Source organism: Botrytis cinerea, chromosome 14 (genome assembly GCF_000143535.2).
Source record: "Botrytis cinerea B05.10 chromosome 14, complete sequence".
NCBI classification, from domain to species: Eukaryota; Fungi; Ascomycota; class Leotiomycetes; order Helotiales; family Sclerotiniaceae; genus Botrytis; species Botrytis cinerea.
In genome coordinates, this window is record NC_037323.1 from 333419 (window position 1) to 352697 (window position 19279).

The window sequence follows — 19279 nt, forward strand, 5'->3', positions numbered from 1 at the left end:
GACCAAGCCCAGAGATTGTGAAAGGCGGCTGCTTGCTAAGCCTTCTACGCCCCTGCATTGCAACATCGTTGGGTCGTGTCGCTGGTGCTTTCACGACAGTTATTCGAGGGGTTGTGGTTGTACATGGCTTGTATCCGTCTTGTACTCAACGTCACCAAGCCATGTTATTAACCTTATGCCACTGTAAACGAATACATACTTCGGGGTACAGCGACAACCCATTTGACGGTATGCACTTTTAACTTCAATTTTACATGGACAAACTGGCCATTATAGCAATGTCCTGGTACGCAATCACAACATAGCATCTTCTATGAAGCAACGCAATACACCTCTGGTACTTACCAAGAGACTGCAGACCCATGAAAGTACTATAGCCCCATGTACACGATCCTCACGCAAAACAATATATCTCCCACAAACCAGCCGTCTCTTGAGAGAGATTATCTCCTTCTCACCCAACAATATGGTAACACTAATCGATCCTTTTGGTCTAGCCTCTCACGAGGCTGAAGAGAGTGACCTCGAAATTCATTTACGGTAGCCAATGTTCTCTCCGATACTTTATTTGAAGCGGGTATACAGAGCAAATGTGGTTACAAGATTTCGAACTAAACAAAAGGAATCTCGTGCTAGTCAGTGATCACACTAAGGGCTGAGAAGTGAGTGGGGGTTCACAAGACACTATCTGTAACCGACAACATAAGACGGCTTCGCGGGCTCTTCAACGGACGGGTTTGGAGAAGCTTCGGGATTCCAACGATGGAAAAGTCTCAGCCCTAGTCGGTCGTACCGATGCCGTCTCTTACCAAGAAGCTGACTTTCAGCTCGTATCACCGTTATCACGAGAATTTACGTACTCTAGACTTAAATGCCATTTGGATCACTCATCAATCACTCTTCATCGAAATGGCATGATAGTCAGGGTAAGCACAACATGAATTTTAACAACATGATGCTATCCTAACATTATTCGATTACTTTCAATATCCGATCCGCACATAAATTCTCCTTTCCTTATCTTTTCTTATTCAACATTGCACACATCCTGCGCGATAATCATCAATATCAGATTACCTCATCCCCTTCAATTCCAAAACAGGGGGCGGACTAAAGGAAGTATAATTCCACATAAACCATGCCTCTTTGGTTATCTCGCATAGCAACTCCGCATTTTCAGTAATTGAGCTAGTCCATTTTCGATTTATCGCGGTTAATGCGCCATAGTTGCAAAATTCTTCAATCCTGTCACACCTTCGAAGCCTCCTGAACGTCTCATATGTAGATTCACTAGATTAGGTTCTCTTGATTACTTGAATTAGTTTCAAAGGTATCTACCCATCACTTGAACACATAAAATCGTAAGATAGCTAGATCTATGAACACATGGCTCATAGCAATGCCTCTTCACTAGCTGAGGGTGCCTATCTCGTTTAACTAACCCGGTCATGGATTGTTTCCAAATCGTTTTATTCGTACTAGTCTGAACGTTTTTGGACATCAGTAGCAGCTGCTTTTCCAAATTCGTTCAACAGCCTGTTCATTGAAATCTTTACTTTTATCCCCCACACCCACAATCGAATTGACAGGGGGTGATGATCGAGTGCTAATGCAAGCACACAGACTAAAAAATGACCAGACCCCATCGCTAATCTGATAGAATTCACAGGCAATTGCGATTCGTTATATCGCGGACCTACTTCATCACATTTTGTGTTACTATTGGCTATAACTAGGATAACACATATATACCCTGCACTTCTATCTGTATCGGCAAGGAATACGCAGCTCTCCCACGGTGTTCCATTTTTTCGACTCTCCGTTCCGACTCCCCATCGCTCTGGAATATGCACAACTCCACACTTAACATGAAGTCGTCGTTGCTCCGTCGCAAGCTGGCATACAATGGCTTCAATAGCGTTGCAGGATCGCCGTTCTTATTGGTGTACTTATAAGAGGTGAAATTCGTCCATCGGTGCGAATACTTGCCGTTGAATTGTGCAAAGAGTCTCAGACATCCTTCATTCTTTCACCTCCATCGGTCGGCTAACATGCAGCCGTGTTCTTATTCGACACATATTGTTGCATTGAACGATTCTGATCGAGAATACACAACCTTTTGGGACCTTAGAGTTTCATTCATTTTCGAAATCGGCAGTTTGAATCCCGATGGATGATCTATTCAAGCATCACCAGCCCCCTGGTACTATTCCAGCATAGAATCATCTCTAATTGACCTTTCGCATATTTCCACAATATACAGCGGCATGAGAAGCACCAGTCGTAATCGATATCAAGCATCAATTTGAATACAACTCCATGATGATCTTCGATCCCCAATTGTCTGCACCGAAGAGGCGCAAGTTTCGTACTTTTCATTTCATAGTACAGGAACAAGGCTCTGATGAACGAGAGAGGGCGATTTGTTGAAACTTGACTTTTCTCTAACCTGCAGGAAGTTCAGGAACCAAATTACATTTAGGTAGGTACACCGAGATTCTTCAAGATTTTAATGCATTTGCATCATCTTGAGTTGCTTTGAATCCTTGCTGGCGTTTCTTATGCTTCGTAATGATTTTCAAGCTTAGGTGCTGCAGAATTGACCAATAATTCTTTTCGGTGAGCCTACGTAGGCACTGTTGGTGACGACACGATAGACCTCCAGAGTAAGCAATAGTTTTCGATTTTCATGAATAAATCATGACGCCCACTATGCAGGTGAAGACGAATGTCGAATAAAGGCGCGCCTTGAACTGTTTCCCCGCATTCCAACCCCAGCTTGCGTGTCACATAGCGCCTTGCCCATATAAAATAGACTGACAGTCATAAGCATGGATGGGAGTTAGCGCTCAAGGCTTCACTGGTCAATATATTCTATCAACGCAAGGCTCTGGCACAGCAGTTGTTATTGACACATATATTGATAGTATTATTATTCGCTGCTTTGAAGATGTGGTTCTGGGTTGCCCCCAATTAACCAGCTATTGCATAATGAAACATAGCTCAGTTTACCAGGTATGTTTAAGCGACAGGTAGGCACACTCATTCGGTTGTCTTCCGTGAAAGGATCAATAGTGTCAAGATGGTAGCATTGAATTTAGATTAATTGTGCGAATTGACTTGCCGATAGCCTAGTTTCATAAAACAAGGCTTTTCATAGATTGACGCAGACAAAAAAAGAAAACAAAAACATGGTGCGGGCCACTAGTGTACAACCGTTGCCAATGGTATCATAGTTGCTAGATGTTATCAAATCGCACATGCACTACTATATTTTCCTTCATCCATCAGTATCATTCATGCATTCAAGCAAGGATGTCAAATGTTCTCACAGGATGGTTCCAATCTAGTGAGGCCTCCAAGGTGCTACTGCGGCTAGAACAAACTAGGGTTTCTGTCGATGGATGAATCAGTAGGCATGTTTAGAGTGCATACAATGCTAGATTGGTGAAATCATGCATGGAGGGTGGGATTGCAAGAGGTGGCGACTTTTCAAAGTGTGAAAGTCTGCCACCCTTTAATTACACCACAGGCCAGTGGCTTTCTCCTGCCTGAAGTTTTTGGGTAAGCAAGGTATTTCGAAACCGCCCACGGCTTTCTCGCCACATACTTGCTTCGTCTCGTCCCGTTGACGATCGCAATGAATTTGGACGGACAAGATAATGAACAATGCGAAGCGACGCGTCGGCTTGCTTGAGTGCGAAGCAAATCAAGCTTGACTCAACACCTGGACGCGAACTGTTCGTGGACATAAACATCCGAGGCAAAGAAGTCTTTGCATTTTCGTTGCTACTACGTTGCACAACAGCCTGCATTTCAAGGTTTTCTCCATGGATGGTGCTCGAGAATATTCTATCTATTTATCTTCCTGGTTGGCTCATATAGCCTATGTTGCCCATGCTGGGGACCATGCTGTGTTCATCTATCAAAATCTTTCTTGATCATGGTTGAAGTCATGGCTGAGGCCGATGCTATCAGAAAGGCTTGGATAAATGTTCACCGGTAGCTAGTGGCCCAGTACGATATGCAACATTTGCATACGAATCGGGGACACTCCAACTAGCCCCCGTATCGTTCTCAAGAACTCCGCGCCCTGCAAACTATACATTCGGGGAGCCGGAGCGGTTCATGGGTGGTACATGGGTGTTGCAATTTTAAGAGTGTATTGTCAAAGATCAGTTTTGGCTAGAGATAAAAACGGATGGAAATAGAGCGCTATGCGGGGTTCCATAGTCGGCTTGTTTTGGCTTCGAAGAATTTGGAAATTGAGGATAAATCACACATACTTACCTGTTTATTCGTGCTACGGCAGGATGATGATGAATGTTTGATATTAAAGAGATGCATAAGGGATGAGATGATACGCTATAAAACCTGTGGTAGCACTCATTTATTTTATTTGATGTTTTGCATTAGCTCCATATCTCGGTCCCGACATGAAGAATGGAGACGGAGATAGAACTGTGGCAAGAAATATCTTCGGCTGCAACTAAATCTGTTTAAGTTATCACGACACCATCAACAATTTATCTGTGTCTCGCATAGTTAGCAATCTTGGTTAAATTCCTCCGAAAGGACGTATGTATCGTGGGTGTCTTTTGGTGGAGGACAGTTGAGAAGTATAATTATCTAGGTTCAAGATGTGTCATATAGCACAACACTGGTATGATGATCTATTGAATTATATAGCGATGCACATAACCAAATCCTAGATTCCATGCTCGATTTTACTAATGCGTTGATCAAATCTCTTTTTTCCTCACATGAGGCTATCGTTGCAGTGATTTTAAACGCTGTTTTGGGATACCCCTTTCCCAAAGACACAGGAGCCGCATATTCTTATAGTATCCCATCTCGGCCTGCTGAAGTTAAAATCATGAACTATAAGCTAGCTAATGAAGTCACAAATACTACTTTTTACACACCCCACGTGGCAATCCATTTCTCCTCGCCCGTGCCTATTTCTTATGCTTGTGTAATGCATGGTTGCACAGTTATCTTTAATCCATAATCCTTCAAGTCTTCACCAAAAAGTTGGTGATTCTCCGCATTCGAGCACATATTTCCGTCATATATCAATATTTTACTCACATTTTCCCTTAAGTATAACTTCAAAGTTTGTGCAGAAAGTAATCTAATCTCGCCTACCTTCACCTCCCATCTCGTATATTTGTGCGAAGCTATATATTCATCCAAAAGCTAGGAGAAAATGAGCGGAGCGGGTGGATGAGTAGAAATTTTGATCTAAGGGTGGCAATGGTTGCGGGACGGTATTTAAAGCACACGTGTTGAAATTGGGGAAGACATGGGTGCCGAAAGAGAAACGGCATGGATGCAATAGGCCAGCAGGTTCAATTAAGATACAAGTGTACAAATATCGTATAAGAGTGCAAGTTCCATGGGTATGTATAAATTCTCGGAAAATTGCATTTAGGTATCTTGAGACCTGTGTAAAGCACGTGTTGGGCATGCTGAGTAGGGCAGCGTATATAATATGAGATTAGTCTTAGACAGTTAAAGTATGCTAAAGTTTCATATGCACTTCAACAAATTCAATGCTCCCTAATTAGCATGGTAGTATCTCTACACGTGTTTATATTCGGCAACGGTATACGGAAAAAGTAGGGATTCTTAGACATTTCCGCGTATTGTGTGCACATTTTGACATTTGCAGTTGAAATCGGTATTGTGACTGTTGTGAAAGCAAGTTTTGCGATCGATGGCGATGGCGATGGAGATGAGAGCCATCTATCTCTCGTGTTAGCAGATTCGTGCCGTTACAATTTACTAGGTAGTTTCCCGTGAGTGGGTGTGCTGCGGCGATCACCAGATCACGAGATTGATGCTCCACTCCACCTTCAAATACCGCTCGTCCCGTATCCCATCTTCGGATATTTCTTCATATCTGGGAACTTGTCATCACGAACACCTTTCTACTTATCTTTCGCGGCAGTAGTGAAGCTACTACGTCACCAGGGAGAGCACCTTATCGCCCAATTCATTTCATTCATCTAGAGTGGGTAGTCTTTCATACATTCATGGATATTTCCCCGAGACACCAAAAAGTTGCTACCCGGTCTTGGTAAAGCAAGACATACATCACTAGCTTAAAGGATGGGGTAGTAGTACTACTGTATGAGAGCAGTCAAAGAAATATGGATTCTAATTTCATTATTATTTGACATCTCGGGACTTGATCCCCCCACTTATATCGTTTCGGCACTTGAGAACTAAATGGAAAAACGAAGTTTGATCATATCGCATGCTCCCCTTTTCACTCACAATTCCACTCTGGCTATTTATCTGGGTCGTATTGGTTCGTGAATTTGGCCGCGTGATTGATATTTAAGAGTATCCATGATTGCGATTTGTCATATTTAGCTTCAGCCACGGAGTTGTGGCTGTACTCGAAGATGATGAGATGAGAATGAAAGAACAAATGGAAATATCAAGAAGGAGATAGATATGAATTTGTTGCATGTCTAGTTTTTGACGGGCTTGAGATTGGTGAGACAATATGAGTGTGATGTTAGTTTCGGTGGAGATCAGATGCCAGGCTTTGTTACATGGGTGTGAGATATTGAGTGGACAACTTAGCATGGAATCTAGAAAATCATTGATTTAGCATTTTCGCCAATTTACCCTTTAGACAAGCATCATATAGGGCTTGCTGATTTTCGTCAACTTCCCAAGATGAATATGCCTTGTGGGTTTAGACAGTTTTAGTCATCTCTTGCGTCGTTGCCACCATTTTTCGCTGACACTTTAACCTTGTGTTACTCAATCTCTTTTCACAACTATATCTAAATTTCTTGTGAGATTCACGTATCTTCAAGAAACAATCATGGAAATGGATTGAGAGTTCATGCGCCACTGATTTAACACATACTCCCGTTGTCTTTCTATCTTCTAGGCTCTATGTTTTCTTTAACGAAAGTGACACTTAACTAAAGACCTTATATACCTCTCCATCTCGTGCGCAACAATAGTTACGTACTAAACCTCTTCAATACGCACACAGTACAGCCCAAGAGTATCGCTTCTGGGCCTAATTCTCTGCATTTACTGATTTCATCGCAGTTCATTTTCGGTGGCAACTCCCAATCACGCAATGATCGATTCAAGCGAACCTGTGATATCATAAGCACTTGCTTTTCTTTTAGCCTCCGGCTCATGAGTATTGATTGCAAACTTCAACTTTGAAGGAACTCTTCCCGCAGAATTAGCTTGCAGACAGATACCTCAGATGTCTGTAAAGATAAGCTGCCAACACTCGTTGGCATACATTCTTGGGTATATTATTCCAATAACTGCGGAATTTTCACCGTTTGGCTCTGCGATTCATCTCTTACTTTTTGTTGTGCCCCAATTAGACCACTTTCTCGTGTGGTACTTGTTGCTAATACTCATCGGTATCACTGCTTGACAATCTTTCGTTGGGAGTAAATGCACATCCTTGTGAGTCCGTATTTTGTCCAACACATTGAACTACACTCCTCTCAGCTTTAACAGTCTGTCAAGTAGCCGATTATTAGAAGACTTGTTTGATGACTTCCTCATGTTTAAGTTGATATAAATGGAAGTCATCTCGATCAAGAAACTCCCTGAACTGTACAAAAGTTTTGTGGTTTGCAATTACCACTTTAAAAACTTTCTCTCAATACATGTGCGCAAAAAGTTGATTTTGTCATGCAAAAGAAAAAGATTGCTTTCATCAAGCGGGTTCACCCTATTCACATGGCTTAAACAGAAACTTTTGGAGCCGACACTTTAGCAGATTTCTTCGAACCGTGCTTGCAAGTAATCATGTATATCTGATGAGACCGAGTAAGCTTATTACAATGGACAGGCTTAGATTAGCATAACTTTCTGACTAGACGAACGGACTTTCACATCATTTGAGTTTTTCAATTCCAATCTCATAAAAGTTCCAAAGTCCTCGATAATATACACACATCTGAATGTTCTTTCTTTGACATAAAATTCGTCGTTTGGATAATTACCACCCAATCATATCAAGATAAAGATAAAGATGGCCGCTATGCATAGCCACAACGCCAAGGAATCCTATTTTCTTGGCTAGGCTTACATTTCAGCCTCAGTCTAGTTCATATTCCCCTCATCACTATTAACTTGCGGAGCGAGCTTGATCAAGATTTTGGTCTGTTTTATTTTCCGTCTTTTGTTGTTCTTGCGCTCATCCAACTTTCCAACTCTCCGCTCTCCATTCCGCTCCGCTCGCGTACTTCGCCCAACTTATTTCTTGTATATAGTGCAAGTCTATCTCACTTAATGTCTCCAGAAAAATGAGTTATAATATGAATCCCTCTGTTCTCGTCACTCTCTGGTTCATCCAGCTCCCTCTCGGAGCCTACATTACCTATATCAACATTAGCGATTTCCTAGCCCTTTTGTTTCGCCAAGATGTAATACCACTACCTTTGTATGCTTCATTTTGTCTTCAACTACACATTTATCACATCCTTTAGTGATAGCACGTTCTAATTCTTACCACACTCATTGCAATTTTTCTCCAGTCCATGATATCCCCAACACTGTCACCTTCTGCATACTCCTACCTCAATCCCCTAGTCTCGCTATCCACCGTCACCCCCTTCACTTTTCCCACTAATAATCCTTCTAGTGCTTCTCGCATGATCTCTGTCGCCTCTATCATTGGCTTTATTCTCCTCCTCCGCGAACTTTATTTCCACTTCGTATCAGTCAACTGCCTGCGGCCCCCTTACTATACCTTGTCCAATCTCTTCCGGGCCATTCATATAACTTTTTATTTATCACTGATTTTTGACACCTTAGAAAGCGGTCGAAATTACCGATACACATATTTTGCGTGGGCACGATTGATAATTTTACTGTATGTATTATCCACCTGTTTAATCGATCCCAAAGTCAACCCCGACAACCGCTTCCCCCCGTTCCTCTAAATATCATATCATATCAGCATACTAATATACAGAAAAAGATTTTCATACTATACAGCATTAGCATACGGCTTATGGACCTGGTATCTGCTGTGGCGAAATCTTCGTGATAGCAATGATAGCGAGGATGACGATGAAGGTTCTACTCAACCAGGAATGAATCTTGTACCGCGCAAGATTCTGAGTGCATCCAATCTCACCTCCAGGAATAATCTCATTATTAGAACAATGCTTTGGATTCATGCGCCACTTCACGTGATACCAAACGATCCTAGCTTCAGCTTTGAGGAAAGAAGGGTCTGGGGAAAGCTAGTGGTGATAATCGTTTGGGGATCAAAAATTATTGGGGCTGTTTATATGCTTCTAAAATGTCTCATTGGGGGGCCCGTTCTTCTATCCCTCGTACGTCTAACCAGTCTCCGCTCTTTTGCTAAATTCAGACTGCGTGAGTGAGTATGCCAAGCTAACTGACCTCATAGATCCCTTATTACCCACGATTTCCCGGCGAACCCTTAATCCAAATCATGCAAAATACTGGCAGTGAATGGATGTACAACCGTCCAAAATTAGGACGCCATGACAAAATCAAAGCTCTTTCACAAGGCCGACAGCCTTTTCTTTCTTCATTACAAGGACGTCCAAGACCCACAGATATCACCCACTCTGACGAAGAAGCCAATCACTCTACCGAAATCATGAGTCTTCACAACATCTCTGATTACAACGAAATTCCCACTTATCATCCATCTACATCGCTCGACACAAACGATGTTCCGGACCGACAACTCGGCCCCGCTTACCTCTGTTTCTTAGATCCCTCTTCGTCTACCGGGTACACTACTCGTCACGTATCTACCTGGACTCAATCACATGGAATCAGTTATCCCAACTACATATTCGTATCTTATACCCGACTTCAATTCTATACCATCATTGCCGGAGACCCCAGTTTGCCATCTTCGATTAATGCTCGCAGACAGGCTGCTGCTGAGCAAGATATGGAGATGCTTATTCAGTTTGCGATACGTGCTACGAAGACCGCAGGTATTGGTGCTTTTTGGATAGATTATGAGTGTATACGTCCTGAAGAAGACGAAGATCCGGATAAGAGTATAGGAGAAGTATATCGAATATGTGATATCGTAAGGGCATGTCACTCAATGGCTATAGTTGTTGGACCACGATTTAATTTTACCAATTACACTCATGATGCCATGGAAGGGAGGTCGGACGATCTTTCAAATACAAAAACTCAATGGTTGCGAGATTGGGGAAGCCGTCTCTGGACTGTTCCCGAAGCTCTTCTATGCCCAGGCGAACACCGCATTTCGATTTACACACCTGGTGTGGTTGAGCCCGAGTTAGTCGCGAAACGGAATCTTCCAGGCCGTGTCTGGGATGATGCAATTGCCTTACGCCAGTTGATCGATCACTACGAATCTTCAATCCATCTCACGAAGCTAGAGTTGATCTCTATTGCCCTTGAATGTCTCAAGCGGCGCCAAACGGAGAAACGCATGGCCGGCGACGTAGCATATGCACTGCAGGGATTGCTCCGTCAACGACCTAAAGTTTTTCAATCCGATAGTGATTTCCAGGCTTTTGCAAGACTTTCTCTTGCCAACGATAGTGATATGCTTCTTGAAAGACTGCTCTGCCTCAAACCGAAGGATAATCGGGCACCATGGCACGAGATGCAAGATGTTTGGGGAGCAAAATTGTGGGATATTACGCCGATATGTCAGATTTCTGAAGTGGTGGAGAACAATACTGTGATATTAGGAGATGCGAAAGGCGCGATGGTAAATTGGGAGTTCCTTGAAGCAATTGAGTATGAAACTACGCGTCCACAAAGTTATGGTTGGGGACTGCTGAGAATAAGTTCGTTTTTCAGTATGATGTTTATGGTGCTTATGGTGGTGCCGTTTCTCCTTTGGTTTCAACGATCTGGCAAAAGGTTCGAGATTCTTTACTCGAACATGTTCAAGATAACTTGGGGTATATTCGTGGGAAATTCCATTGCAGTACCATGGGTAGTGAGATACCTTTATAAAAATCCTGAAGTCCATCAAGCGCAGGCTAGACTATATGGGATAGCTGGGCGTCCAAATTTGGGGAGGGTAGAAGAGCTGATGTTTGGATCTGATCAAGGTCGCTTACAGTGGATGGAAGGAGGGGATAGTGTGGCTGATCACCCTGATGGTGACGAGTATAGCTATGAGAATGGATTGAGGTCGTTCACACTCATAGATACATACACATTGACAGCTATTCCATTCGAAGCCGAGCTTCCGCCATCAGTAGTATTGGCAGGTGCGCGCGCTCGTGGACTAGTACGGATGCTTTTGTGTTCTTACGATGCAAACACGGCGACATTGTGTAAAGAGTCGGTTGTGAGAATGGAAACTGTCGTACTTGAGCGGATGCCAAAGTTGAATCGGGTGCGATTTGCTTTGAAGCCGACGAGGGATGATGCGATAGCAGAGAGTAGATGAAATTGACAAGAGAAGCCGGCATCCCACTTTATCTTGCTCAGATTTGCCCAAAGACAAAAATTTGTGTAGCGATAGTTGAATGTGAATGATACTCTTGCTTTAGGAGATTACATTATATTTGACAATCGATTGGTGTCATATATAGGAGTTCAACAAAGCTCTGGTACTCGGCCTATAATAGGAACATTAAACTGCTATTGTAGATTTTCAATCACCCCAAGAAGGAGAGGGATAATTCACTGATATAAGTCGAAGCAAAATAACAATGACGATCGGGATTCGGGAGCCCTAGGGAATTTGTTAATGAGCAGGACAACTCAAATTCGGTCAATCGAATTTTGGAGGCTGCTGAATCTACTAAAATGCTACTTTGATCTTCGGATACAGAGCAATAATTTCAATCTGTAGGTAGAAGAATACCAAGATAGTCGACCGAGTACTGGCTCCATATTTCGAGCCAGTGCAAAAAATCTACAGAGGCCAATAACAAGGCTCTTTGTTGTATCTGTTGTCTTTGTTTTATCGTCGCGTACGTGTTTATAGTCATGTTGTGGGGCAGACTTCCTTTGTTTTTGGATTATTAATTTGGTGGTTTTGAACATTTTTGATAGGATATATTTTTAAAACTCTAAATTACCTGCAACAAATTATGAATTAGCTTCGCTCCTTTAGCTCAGTGGTAGAGCGGAAGATTGCAGTTTCGTACAAATATCTTCAGGTCAATCGTTCGAACCGGTTAGGGAGCTTCAATTGCTCTTCTGTGAAGTGTTCATAATCTTTTGCCATTTTCTCTCGATATGTGTGGCTTTTGGATCGTCCTTCTTTTTTTCGCTGCCTGTTCTCCTCACTCTTTCCTTGAGTACCTACTGTAGAATCCACGAAGCTTATTATTAGTCAGGTGGATACAACATTCGGATTGTACTAGCTTCAGAGCCTTTTATCTAAGCACGTGGAGATTCGGGGATAATCATCTGATAACTGGAAGCGAGCTTTCCCCTTCATCTCTCCACTCTCACCGCATCACCAAGTGAAATCCAAAATGATTCTTGTTGTACTAATTAGAGTTTCTGAATAGTAAACATATCTAGTAATTGCAGTAACAAGATCAGACTCTCGGCTTGAAGTTCGCCGTGGGACTGTTGGGTATTGGCATTGGTGGCAGGAAAGATGGTTGCTAAACCACACCATCGGCGCAATATCTTCTTCCGGAAGGCCGTTCTTCAAGACCAAGGATTATACCGCCTCGTCTCATAATTCTACTATACGGGGAGATGCCGGTACTTTACAAGATACAAGCTTATAAGCTTTATTCCCCTCTCATCCATCTGAACCATACTCGATTTATCACGAACTCCTTACATTTTTTTCACGTGCGCATAGAAACGCAATTGCTTGGCCTCACAGAAGGTGAAGAGTGACAGGTACCGTGCGTGGGTCACATTCTTGTAATCTCCGCAATTCCACTTCACAAGGTACCAAGTCGACCCCGCTTTTTTGAGGTGAGGTGAATGGACAATTAGGTTTCTCTCCTAGGAGTTTGTGTATATAATGGTTTGATCAACCCGGCGATGGGAGGTTACAGAAGCTCCTCCCGCTGTCGCTTTCTCGGTCTACAAGTCAATTTTTGAAACTGCACACTCTTCAGTTCTGCACCGAGCCATCAATCATGCGTTTTGCAACTGCATCTTTAGCATTGCTTCCAGCTGTTGCCCAAGCAGTTAACATTGTTTCTGCAAACGATGATGGCTGGGCTGAGATCAATATCAGAACTCTGTACAATTCTCTAACCAGTGCGGGACATGATGTTCTCGTTTCTGCCCCTGCAGAAAACAAGAGTGGTGCAGGTATGAAAATAGCCCTCTTTAGCATCCCAACGAATGAATCTAACTGTTGCGAATAGGTTCTTTAACCGGTACACCTTCCGTCCTCACAGAGGCATGCGAATTTAATTCCTGTCCAAGTGGCAGTCCAGCCGTAGGCTATAATAGCTCAGCCCCTCAATTCAACTACGTCAACTCTTACCCTGCGACTGCGATGGAGTATGGCATCGAAACCTTAGCTCCCGGATACTTTGGTGGTGCCCCTGACCTTGCTGTTACTGGGCCAAACGTTGGCGGTATGTCTCAAATTGTAATGGATGTTGATGAAATAAAGACTGATGAGTGGTAGTTAACACTGGCGTTATATCTTTCGTCTCTGGTACTGTTGGAGCAGCCATTGAGGCCGTAGGGCACGGCATACCAGCAATTGCCTTCAGTGGAGCCGAAGGGTCCGCAACCGCCTGGAATGTTGCAGCGCCAGCCTATGCCACCCTCTATGGTGAACTAGGCGCAATAGTGGTCGATGCCATCGTTGCTTCTGGGACCCCATATCTTCCAGCCGAAACATTCTTGAATGTCAATTTCCCCGAAACTACCGATTGCAAATCGGCGTCGGATTTCAGCTTCGTTCTTTCCAGAATTTACACTGCGGTTCCAGGGGTCAGTGGTACTGATGTAGTAACTTGCAGCAATGGAGGTAGACTTCCTACTGAGACTAAAGTTGTTGGAACCGATGGATGCTATGCCAGTATCAGTCTTGGTGGAACAAACAAGAGGGATTCTAGTGCTGCCAACCAAGCAGTTATTTTGAGCAAACTCTCCAGTATTCTTACATGCTTACCTTAATTGAGAGGGATGTAATTGAACGTTTCATTAGCCCAGCATCAGATCAAAATAGATATCCCAATTGAAATTCATAATGAACCAAAGCTCTATTTGTAAGTTGTACGGGGTGTGGAAGTGAACACCCTATTATTAGACACGAAACATTCAAATGGAGAATGGAACCTGGTCCATGTGCAACTCTTCTGTCCAATCTGTACCACTCATAATCCACGTTAGGCCAGCAACTCTTCGTCGAGGCTGGAGGACTTCTCCATAAACAAGCTCACGTAGTGATCAGCAACAAATGCGTAATGATCAAAGTTCTCGGTATAGTGAAGTACAATTGGGCAGTCACACCTCAGTAGTAAGATGAAATATCTGCAGGTCTGATAGTGTTTGCAGCCGTGCCTACTCTCCTACCTTCGGTTGTGAACATCGAACGATCAGTTTTCATCCCGATAATGTTATGAATGAGCTTTGAGGATGTGCTCCTGGTGTTTTCATTGGCTAGCGCGCCGGCTATGATCTCTCCGTATGAAGGCTTGTGAAAAATGCAATGTATGAGCCGCGACTTATCAGTTGGAGATCAAACTGGTCGTTCGAAATAGATACTAAAGACGATGGACAATTGCAAATCAAAGGTTGATTGATTAGCTAGAGTTTGCACGTGGTATCATTTGATCTATAACCCACAGCCTCTGCGCGGACACGCACATTCATTCCATGTCGAAAAATGATAAAAAATTATGGTCATGCAATTCGAAAGAGATCACACAAATTACCTACCACCACATTTTATGAGCATCGGCCAAGTCACGTGTTATGTCGATCTTATCTTATCTAATTCTCATGCGGGCCAGTGTACAACTTCAATCACAAACAACCAAACTGTAGGCCAATTGACTTGCAGCATTTAACCCTGAAAGCTTTGGATTCTGTCCTTGAATGGAATATCTGTTCAAGTCTACTTCGAATTTCCTGACCACCCCCTCGAACCTCTCGCATGGATCACACCAAAAGAATCGACCTTGCCTGTGTTGAATGCCGACGAAGGAAGCGCAAATGCGATGGCGGAAAACCACAGTGTTCCTCATGTCAGGCCCAGGAAAGAGAGTGTGTTTACGACCATGAGAGAAACAACCGAAAGTGAGAATGAACTTTGATCTCTACTTTCTAGTACTGTTAGGGTAGAGTTTGAGCTTGCTAATCTATTTCCCCAGACGCAGGAGGGACCCAGAAGAGGTTACACAACTCGAAGAACAAATTGAGGTCCTTCTCCAAAGAGTAAAAGAATTAGAGAATGGAGCTTCTTCTGGTATCTCTAAGCGTAATGTCAACCTAGGATCAACATCTTCGCCCACAAGGCCAGGAATGGATGAGCTTTCTGGAGCTCCTTCTGATCAAGAAACACGATCTGCTTCTGCAGTCGATGAGGTGGGAAATATGATGTGGAAGCTTAAGATAAATAGTAACGGAGACACTTCATTTGTTGGCCCTTCATCCAACTTCCAATTCATATCTGCTGCTCAGGAAACCAGAAGCGATGACCAGCTTCAAAGCAGTCCGATGATCACGGCATCTGACATGCTTTCATCAGACGAGTGTCTTGCAGATAAGGTATTGCAACAGGAGCTGTTTGATGTCTTCAACTCTGTTGTAAACCCAAGCAATCAATTTCTCGATGCCTCCTTTCTTGACAATTTCAATATTCACTCCACTGAAGTTAAGTTGGATGAGATATTGCTACGAAATGCAATGTTTGCTCTTGCAGCCTGTTTTTCCGCGCGAGAAAATGCAACTCATATCGGCGATATATTTTACAAGAGCGCTGAGAACATTGTCCAGCAGTGTTGCCGAAGCTTTCCGTCGCTTCTTGCCGTTCGGGCGTTAGCAATGCTGTGCTGGCGAGATCTCACATTAGATAATGAGAATACGGCTTGGATGTATAATTGTTAGTCTCATCAAAAGTCCAAAGAGCATTGATTGTTGACCAGTATCTTCTATTAATAGGTATGGGCGCTGCTCTAACAACACAACTTGGCTTGCATGTGGTGAACCTGCAAAATATCGCGGGTATCTCACCTGAAAGTAAAGACTCACGTATCCGAACATTCTGGCTTTGGTTTCGTATTGACCGGTAAGCTTGGTAACCATGTTTGGGGATATTGACTGATTTTCACAGAATTGCTACATTCAGCTTGGGAAGACAATGCTGTATACCATGGACTCGTGTCAGAACTCCATGGTTAGAGAGTATTCTAACATCATCAGCGACGCTTCCAGAGCTCGTTTTCAATTACGAGTGTCAGCTCCTTTTTTTGTTCGACAAATATATGGATCAAATGTAAGGTCAGCTAGGTAGAGCATCCAGTTTTTACTGCTAATAAGTATAGTTACTCATTCCAGTTTCATGAACTGGACAGCCAAAGCCGCAATAAACTTTTATTCGATGCCCGCGAAGCCTTATGCACTTTCTATAATAAAATGAACAGACAGCTATCAAGCGAACAGAACGGAAAGTCTGCCACCACTATTAGTCTTCGAATGACATATTACATGTGCCTCATATTGGTGCAGCGGCCCCTGTTGCGCGAAGACCCCAGTGGTGCTCTTCACCGCATGGCTGTGCAATCATCAAACTCTTCAGCTGTCGCTATTACGAATTTGCTCCGAGATTATCGAAAAGCCGGATGTCTCCGAGTCGCTCCTTTTGTTGTAGTACACCATGTTCTTACCGCGGCAATTATGCATCTGCTTAGTGTAACCTCCTCGAATGGTACTTTACGTAAGCGGTCAATTAATCGATTCCGAGAGTGTATAGAAGCATTGGGAGAAATGAAGTATGCTTGGAAGCGATTGCGAAAGGCCATCGCATTGCTTCAAGAGCTTGCGCATAGATGGTCTGTAGTATTCGCACTGCCAATGCGACTAAGCTATCCTCTACCCGCTCCCCCCCAGAATGATATTTCAAGCCAAAATATAGATCAATCATTGATGGAATACCAAATCACAGCCGCTTCAGAAGCACACAGCAAAGACAACAATTTTGCACATTCCTACTCGGCCCACACGCTTGAAAATCTTCCTTTGAAGGACGATTTTCCTGCAACAGAAATCAAGGAAGGCGGAGGCTTTGCAAATTCTGATTTCACATTGGGAATTTACGAGATGGGTGACCCGTTTCAATTAAACGATATGAATTGGTTATTTCCTCCTATAGATCAACCTTGAACAACAATTTCTCTACTTTTACGAGTATGTACCTTACTCTTCTCCAACATAAAAATGTCTCATCTAGGTCCAGAGAAAGTTAACGCAGTGGTTGTGTCCGCCCATGCTCGTATTCTCTTTCCGAATACATACATTGGAATTGTCGTCAGCATGATACCCAAAGTCAAAGCCGTAAAAGTAGAGAAATATTTGAGAGGGCCTGCTGCACTATAATAATCGTTGAATACGAACGTGAGACCGAAAGCAAAGGCGCTTTTTATAATCTAAAGTTACTGTTAGACAATTGCTTTCTCATCTCGTTGAAGACAAGATGATAGCTTACCATAGCAAGACCAAAGGCTTCACCTGATCGCTGACCGCATACATCGTTGGTGTATGCAACAACGCCGGTGCATCCAGCACCAACCGCAAAATTCAAAATCGCCATAAACACACCACACGTAACTGGCGAGAGTTCTTTATGAATGGCAGCTCCAAGACCGAATCCACCAATAGCCATGGCAATAAATGCTGGTATAATGATAAGAAGACGAAATTCTGGCTCATACATACCACGATTGCGTAGTGCCAGATATCCGACTATCTTGTCGCAAGCCCACCCCGCTGTGAGCGTTCCAATTGTAGATCCAATCAAAGGTGCAATTCCGGCAAGGTTTCCGACTGCAGTTGTGCTCATATTATATGGTTCTGCTCCAAAGATCTGAGAAACCACAGCACCAATCAGAATGATCCATGTAAAAACCACTGACCACATCAGACATCCCCAAAGGACTGCAGGGTGTGCTAAGAGTATGATCGGATCTAGACAAAGTTTGAAGACACGACTTTGGTTGCGAAACTTTACAGCGCCAAACCCAAAATGATATTTCCAACTAGATATTTGAGAATACCTCTCAACGTCCAAGCTTCTGATCTCATGGCTTGGTAAGCTTATAGTTGGCGCCGATTTATCAAGTTTCTCTTGTGGAGGATTTGAGTTATCTCCAGAGATATCGACTTCAACGGAGTTATCTAAGCCTGTGTTGCGGTAAAAAGTCGTTTCAGGGAAACAAGCGAGGGTTGCTGCCAGAATTACAACCCAAAGAATTGCTAGAAGCCAAAAGCTCCAGTTCCAGGACACACTGGAGATTACATATCCACTCACGATTGGTGTGAGATTGTTTGAAATCATGACGCTGAAATTCCAAAATCCAATACGTCTCCCACGCTCGTGCACAAAAAATACATCGGTAATCGAAGCGGTACCCGCCATCGCATAAAAGTCGCCCATTCCAAGACCTACAGCAATAAGTCAAAACTGCTCAAAATTTTTCGGAGATATCTCTACTAGAACTCACCTTGTATTGCGCGCGCCGCCAATAGGGAGTTGTATGAATTTGCTGCGCCAGCCCAGCAACATCCAGCTACAATAATGATTGTCGTTACAAGATACACCATTCGCTTTCCATATACTTCGGCTATACAGGGACAAAGATACGCGCTAACACCAAGAGTCATGATCAAGCTTCCATTTAGAAGAGCCATATCAGTTAGATGCACATCGAGCAATGTGGCGACTACAGTAAAACCAGGCACCAGAACTGGTCCAAGTGACCCGGCTGCACATGCCCCGAAAACAATAGTCGCGAAGAGGAATTCTTTTTTGTATCGAGGCCAGTTCAATGGGTCTAATGGTGAGTCGGATGGCTTGGGAACAAGGATGAGTCGCATCTCGACTCCGTCTGGGTCTGATGCATTGCGCAAATTCTCTAGGAGATTCGTTCCAGATGGGATTATGCTTGGCACTGGCTCCAGAATGCCGAAAGCCATTTCGATTTTAAATCTGAGGAATAGATGTGGCTAATTGCCCAATAAGAAATCTGTTTCAATCTTCTTCCAAATATGAAGATAATGGAAATGAATGGATACATACTTCTCGTACAAACCATTGCGGCTTCTTATATCTTAAATGAATTCTAGTCTAATT

General features: G+C 43.2%; 4 protein-coding genes across 6 annotated transcripts; 3 read left to right on the forward strand and 1 right to left on the reverse strand.

Annotated features, from left to right (window-relative positions):
* The first annotated feature begins 6759 nt into the window (after positions 1 to 6759).
* On the forward strand, positions 6760 to 12038 carry BCIN_14g00750 (hypothetical protein). Of its 3 annotated transcripts, none has more exons than XM_024696974.1 (4): positions 6760 to 7458; positions 8645 to 8875; positions 8984 to 9344; positions 9422 to 12038. In XM_024696974.1, exons 2-4 carry the CDS (start codon positions 8655 to 8657, stop codon positions 11435 to 11437), a joined length of 2598 nt encoding a protein of 865 aa, XP_024552786.1. In that variant the 5' UTR covers positions 6760 to 7458; positions 8645 to 8654; the 3' UTR covers positions 11438 to 12038. The 3 variants fall into 3 exon arrangements, with proteins under 3 accessions (XP_024552786.1, XP_024552787.1, XP_024552788.1); XM_024696972.1 differs by lacking the exon at positions 6760 to 7458 and adding an exon at positions 8136 to 8443; XM_024696973.1 differs by lacking the exon at positions 6760 to 7458 and having other exon boundaries at positions 8136 to 8875.
* Positions 12039 to 13044: 1006 nt separating this feature from the next.
* On the forward strand, positions 13045 to 14174 carry BCIN_14g00760 (hypothetical protein). Its single transcript, XM_001550018.2, has 3 exons — positions 13045 to 13281; positions 13338 to 13553; positions 13607 to 14174. The coding sequence occupies exons 1-3, from the start codon at positions 13104 to 13106 to the stop codon at positions 14101 to 14103; spliced, it is 891 nt and encodes a 296-aa protein (XP_001550068.1). The 5' UTR covers positions 13045 to 13103; the 3' UTR covers positions 14104 to 14174.
* An 809-nt stretch (positions 14175 to 14983) lies between these two features.
* BCIN_14g00770 (hypothetical protein) lies at positions 14984 to 17359 on the forward strand. Its single transcript, XM_024696975.1, has 5 exons — positions 14984 to 15228; positions 15303 to 16033; positions 16093 to 16219; positions 16265 to 16426; positions 16476 to 17359. Exons 1-5 carry the CDS (start codon positions 15086 to 15088, stop codon positions 17311 to 17313), a joined length of 2001 nt encoding a protein of 666 aa, XP_024552789.1. The 5' UTR covers positions 14984 to 15085; the 3' UTR covers positions 17314 to 17359.
* Positions 17280 to 19257, reverse strand: BCIN_14g00780 (hypothetical protein). The gene is made up of 3 exons (XM_024696976.1): positions 18651 to 19257; positions 17636 to 18591; positions 17280 to 17576 (listed from the first exon to the last, which is right to left on the reverse strand). The coding sequence occupies exons 1-3, from the start codon at positions 19120 to 19122 to the stop codon at positions 17373 to 17375; spliced, it is 1632 nt and encodes a 543-aa protein (XP_024552790.1). The 5' UTR covers positions 19123 to 19257; the 3' UTR covers positions 17280 to 17372.
* Between the last annotated feature and the right edge of the window lie 22 nt (positions 19258 to 19279).

Coding starts and splice junctions, on each gene's coding strand:
- BCIN_14g00780 (XM_024696976.1), bottom strand. CDS start 19,122: ATGGCTTTCGGCATTCTGGAGCCAGTGCCAAGCATAATCCCATCTGGA. Junction 18,592..18,650: donor GGCGGCGCGCGCAATACAAG/GTGAGTTCTAGT, acceptor TTATTGCTGTAG/GTCTTGGAATGGGCGACTTT. Junction 17,577..17,635: donor AAGCCTTTGGTCTTGCTATG/GTAAGCTATCAT, acceptor CAGTAACTTTAG/ATTATAAAAAGCGCCTTTGC.
- BCIN_14g00760 (XM_001550018.2), top strand. CDS start 13,104: ATGCGTTTTGCAACTGCATCTTTAGCATTGCTTCCAGCTGTTGCCCAA. Junction 13,282..13,337: donor AGAAAACAAGAGTGGTGCAG/GTATGAAAATAG, acceptor TGTTGCGAATAG/GTTCTTTAACCGGTACACCT. Junction 13,554..13,606: donor TACTGGGCCAAACGTTGGCG/GTATGTCTCAAA, acceptor GATGAGTGGTAG/TTAACACTGGCGTTATATCT.
- BCIN_14g00770 (XM_024696975.1), top strand. CDS start 15,086: ATGGATCACACCAAAAGAATCGACCTTGCCTGTGTTGAATGCCGACGA. Junction 16,220..16,264: donor CTTTGGTTTCGTATTGACCG/GTAAGCTTGGTA, acceptor TGATTTTCACAG/AATTGCTACATTCAGCTTGG. Junction 16,427..16,475: donor GACAAATATATGGATCAAAT/GTAAGGTCAGCT, acceptor TAATAAGTATAG/TTACTCATTCCAGTTTCATG.
- BCIN_14g00750 (XM_024696972.1), top strand. CDS start 8,307: ATGAGTTATAATATGAATCCCTCTGTTCTCGTCACTCTCTGGTTCATC. Junction 8,876..8,983: donor GCACGATTGATAATTTTACT/GTATGTATTATC, acceptor ATACAGAAAAAG/ATTTTCATACTATACAGCAT. Junction 9,345..9,421: donor GGCCCGTTCTTCTATCCCTC/GTACGTCTAACC, acceptor CTGACCTCATAG/ATCCCTTATTACCCACGATT.